At 38.2% G+C, this 4,269-nt stretch overlaps 1 protein-coding gene across 1 annotated transcript in view; it reads left to right on the forward strand.

Annotated features, from left to right (window-relative positions):
* Window positions 1-2,637: 2,637 nt before the first annotated feature.
* Window positions 2,638-4,269, forward strand: part of DMD (dystrophin) — a gene marked incomplete at its 5' end in the record, with an annotated part of 239,818 nt that continues 238,186 nt past the window's right edge. The window contains 1 exon segment of the mRNA XM_015570125.1: window positions 2,638-2,702. Coding sequence (XP_015425611.1) covers window positions 2,638-2,702 — 65 coding nt within the window.

A 4,269-nucleotide genomic window follows, 5' to 3' on the forward strand; every position in this document is an offset into this window, starting at 1 on the left:
GCGTATGCATCCATACCTCTGCACTTTACTTCCGCACCTCCTCTGAGTCTCAGTGTGCTTTTCTCTTTCCTTCTTGTTGTAGAATTTCCACTCAGCCAGCCTTCCTGTGGTTCTGGATGATGTCCGTTTTGTCTTTTAGTTGTATTTTTGAAATGGTTGTGCGAGGCAGCAATTTCAGGTGTTTACCTATGCCGCCATCCTGGTTTCTCTCTAAAGGCAAAGTTTTTTAAAACATAACACTTTTATGTATAATTTATATACTTTGCAAAATTTTAACAATGAAGCACTCTATTTGTAAAAGCTTAAAAAAATCATATTGATCTGGAACTTATAATTTTTTTAGAATATATTTTTAAATCTTTTCAACTATTTAGTTCAAGCATATTCTGATTACTGCTCTAGGGTGTTTGTTTGGGGAGGGGAGGTTTTTGGGTTTTTTTTTTGCTTTTAATGTTTAATAATGCTAAGTCAACTATAGATACTTGATGTAGGTCTAGCCATTAGCTCAGCTGGGCAGCACTGCTTTCTTGCTAGTTTTTCTTGTACTTCCAGAGGACTTACCCAGAGTCAGAAGGACTTTCTGGACTATTAGAATAATAAAGACCTGGAAAGAGATAATGAAAGAAATTGTGGGGCCCAGCCCTTAGGGACCTTTAAGAAAAGAATAACTGATCTTTTATCAGATTAGGCATGCATAGGCTTGGTAATACCTCCAGTGAGGGCTGACCTAAAGACTCTCTGGAATTCTCCTTTTCATGATGCTGTTGATTTTTGGAGCTTTTTTGTATTAAGGTATACCTGACATACATTATATTAGTTTCAGATGACCAACATAATGATTTGATTTCTGTGTATATTGCAAAATGGTAACCACAATAAGTCTAGTTAGCATCCATCACCATTATGATGCTGTCCTTTTAAGAAGAAGGTGTGCTGAGCATCCTGGAGCTATGATTCTGCCTCTCCACCATGTTTCCTACTAGAGAGGGCTTGGGTTATTAGGTTTTCATAGCACCGGACTCTGCCCAGGTACATCAAGTCCAGCCTAAATTCTCAAACCTGGTCCTATTTACTCTGTGAATTAATCTGGGCAAGAGAGCTGAGGCCTAGAGAAGAAAAACGGACAAGAGTGGGGTAGAGAATGTGAAAGACAGAGAGGATAAAAATAGACAGAGAGAGAGAGAGAGAGCAAGAGAGAGAGAGAGCAGAGAGAGAGAGAGAGAGAGAGAGAGAGAGAGAGATTGAAGGCAAGGGTCTACTTCAAAACAGCAGATAAATGTCTTTTTCCCAATATTAAAAACCTGTCTTCCAAAATGAAAAGACTAATTCGCAGCTAAATACAAATCCATGCTCTGTATCTTTTTAATGACATTTCACCAAGATACAAAGCAGCATATCTGGTTGAAGGTTGGATGATTTGATCCTTCTATTAGTCAATATAAAATAAAGAATCTGTAGTTTCATTACCCTTAAATTGTCTGACAGTAGGTGAAGTTAACTTATATCAGAAGCTGTTCTTTCATATTATACATTATAGTCAACGATATATTAGCTTTGACGTTTTGTTACGTCTCAGTACACTGTGGAGTGGATTTACTATGAAATTAATTTAGAAGGGAGCTTTTCATCGAAGGAAATAATGGTCAGCATCATCTGTGCTTCAAATTATAAGCAGGATGGAAATTCAGGAAAATTCATAGATGTTAATAAGAATGATTCTTATATTTCTAATCCTGAGGATATTCTATGTCTCCCAAACTCCAGTTTCTTAAAAGTCTATTCAGGAGGGAGATTTTATTGTTGAAGAAATGTTATAGTACATCCTAACATGATTATTTTGTCTTACAGAAAGAAAACATACACAGATTAAACAGTATATAAAAGTTCAGCTTTGTGAAAGACAAACACTATAACTGAAACATTGAAAACACAATTTAAATATGATTGATTTGACTAATACACAATCAAGTCTTTATAAAGTGAATTTCCCATACATGAAATTTGATTTTACCTATAGGATTCATCACTCATCACAAGGGTTTTATGACATTCTGTTATCAGATGCCATTCTCTCACTTTTTGTTATCGTTTCTAATAAGATCATGCTGGTCAACTGACATTTTGAGGCTCCAATTAAAAAGATAATCAGTAAATGAAATCAGTAAAAGCCAAATAAAAAGAAAAACAAACACATCAGAGTGATAAGTGTAGTATTTTAGCTTCAATAACTTGGAATGTAAATATATCACAGAGGGATGTTTCAGCTGCTAAACTAATAAAACCCAGTCAATCAAATAGTGAAAGATATCAGAGGAAGTATTATAAGACAAGAGCCCAATGGAGACACATAAGAGAAAACCCATCAGTTTACTCATTCACTTCCTTATCTGTTCTATAGGTATGGCAGTGGAACGGTTTTTTTCTCTCTCTCTCTGTTTGCATTTATCTTTTGCCTGAATGACTTCAATTTCACTTAGATTAGGACAGAAACTTCAGAACAGCCAGTTAATCCATCCTGTGTTCATGGGCAGCTGAGCAAACAGACCAATATCAGTGTAAAATTGTAATTCTCGAGATTAATGTTGTCTTTCCTGTTTGCAGTGAACTTGACCTCCTTGCCTTTTTTTATTTCCTCTTTCAGCTTCTGTCCAGGGTCCCTGGGAGAGAGCCATCTCGCCAAACAAAGTGCCCTACTATATCAAGTAAGTCAGAAGCATCACATTCTCTATTGTGGCTAATCTGTATATTCGCAAGTGAATTTATTTGTAAAACGTGGCATTAGCCTGGCCTACAATACCTAGTTCTTCTTCCCCAAGGACGCTTGGATAATCAACTCATGTTTAAATTACCACTAAAAATTTGCTGATGCCTTTAGGAAAAATCCATTTGATGCAGCTATGTGTCGTGTTTTGTGATTGGAGGTGGTGTGGATTTTTCACAATAGAACAAAAAGCTGATGATGACATTACTAGTGACCTAACACACAAATTCGTGCTCATTGAAAGGAAATTAATTAGAAGAAAAATTTTAATATCACTATTGGCCCTTTCTCTATAATAGAAGTGTCGACCAAACTCATGATCAACAATGTCAGATTGAAACACACGCATGCGATTGGCGCCAGCAAGAGCTTTATATATACAGATAAACTTGCTTAATTAGACCTGCTTTCTGATTTAGCTAAACTTTTTCCAGCCCAGTGAAGCACCCCAACTTCTCTTTCAGGTAATTGTCAGCAACACAGCAGTAAATATCAACACAAAGCAGATTATTATAGATCACACAGGGAGAACAAAGGATAAAATATTTAACTGCAGCAGTGTTTGACTATATTCTGCACAGTGAGAAAACCTGAAGTCATTTTCAAGGTCCACCATTTCTTACTTCTTTTCAGTTGGGTCAAGTTTCTAAGCTCTCTAATCTCTGTTCTCTGCCTAATGAAAAGAAAGTAGGATTCCATCGGGTCTCCTGTGTACCTACTCCAGGACTCCTGTGAGGATCAAATGATATGAGGCACAAGAAAATGCTTCACAGACATTTGGTTAAAGTGTAAAATGTTTGCACCTGGCTATAAAGCAAGTCGTGTTCCTGGGCTGCAGAAACTCCAAGGACGCTAGTCGTCACTAGGGAGAGGAAGCTGAGCGTTGCTACGTGATGTCATTACCCAGCGCCCTCAGCCACCATTTCTGGGCTGGGCTGGGCTGGGCTGTGGGCCACATTTTGCGCCATGGGGTCTCAGCAGCATCAGCTGTGATTTGGTGGGCTGTCACTCTGGGATGGTGGCGGGGCTTGTGTCCCACTTGGGGAAAGCTGAGTGTTACTTTGTTGGTGCCAGATCTGTGGTGTCGTTTCTCTATAAATGGCCAGTGCACGTCTCAGCAGCTCCTGCATTGAGCATCTGCCCCCTGGTGGTCAGTGCGTGTCATAGTCGGACAGTCAGACTCTTAGCATATTAGCCTTTTATATATATAGATTGACAGTGGAAGTAAATAGTTACAAGAACAATTTAATCTATTGAGGGGTTTTTCTGCATTTCTTCTTCAGACAGAGATGGAAGTTTTCTGCAACTATATGTACACAAACTATTTTAGGTGAATAAATACTTCATGAACCCAAAAGGCAGTCAGCAGCAGTCCTGGATTTGTGGAGCTGAGTTGTTCATTCTCGAAATACAGCACTCAGCATTTTTCACATAACAACAAGAGAATGATACCATTTTCTGGGGCCATCTGTGTCTGTCAAAGGAATACAGGTGCTTAGAAGCATCTT

This window comes from Myotis davidii, unplaced genomic scaffold (assembly GCF_000327345.1).
Source record: "Myotis davidii unplaced genomic scaffold, ASM32734v1 scaffold1246, whole genome shotgun sequence".
In the NCBI taxonomy this organism is placed as follows: Eukaryota; Metazoa; Chordata; class Mammalia; order Chiroptera; family Vespertilionidae; genus Myotis; species Myotis davidii.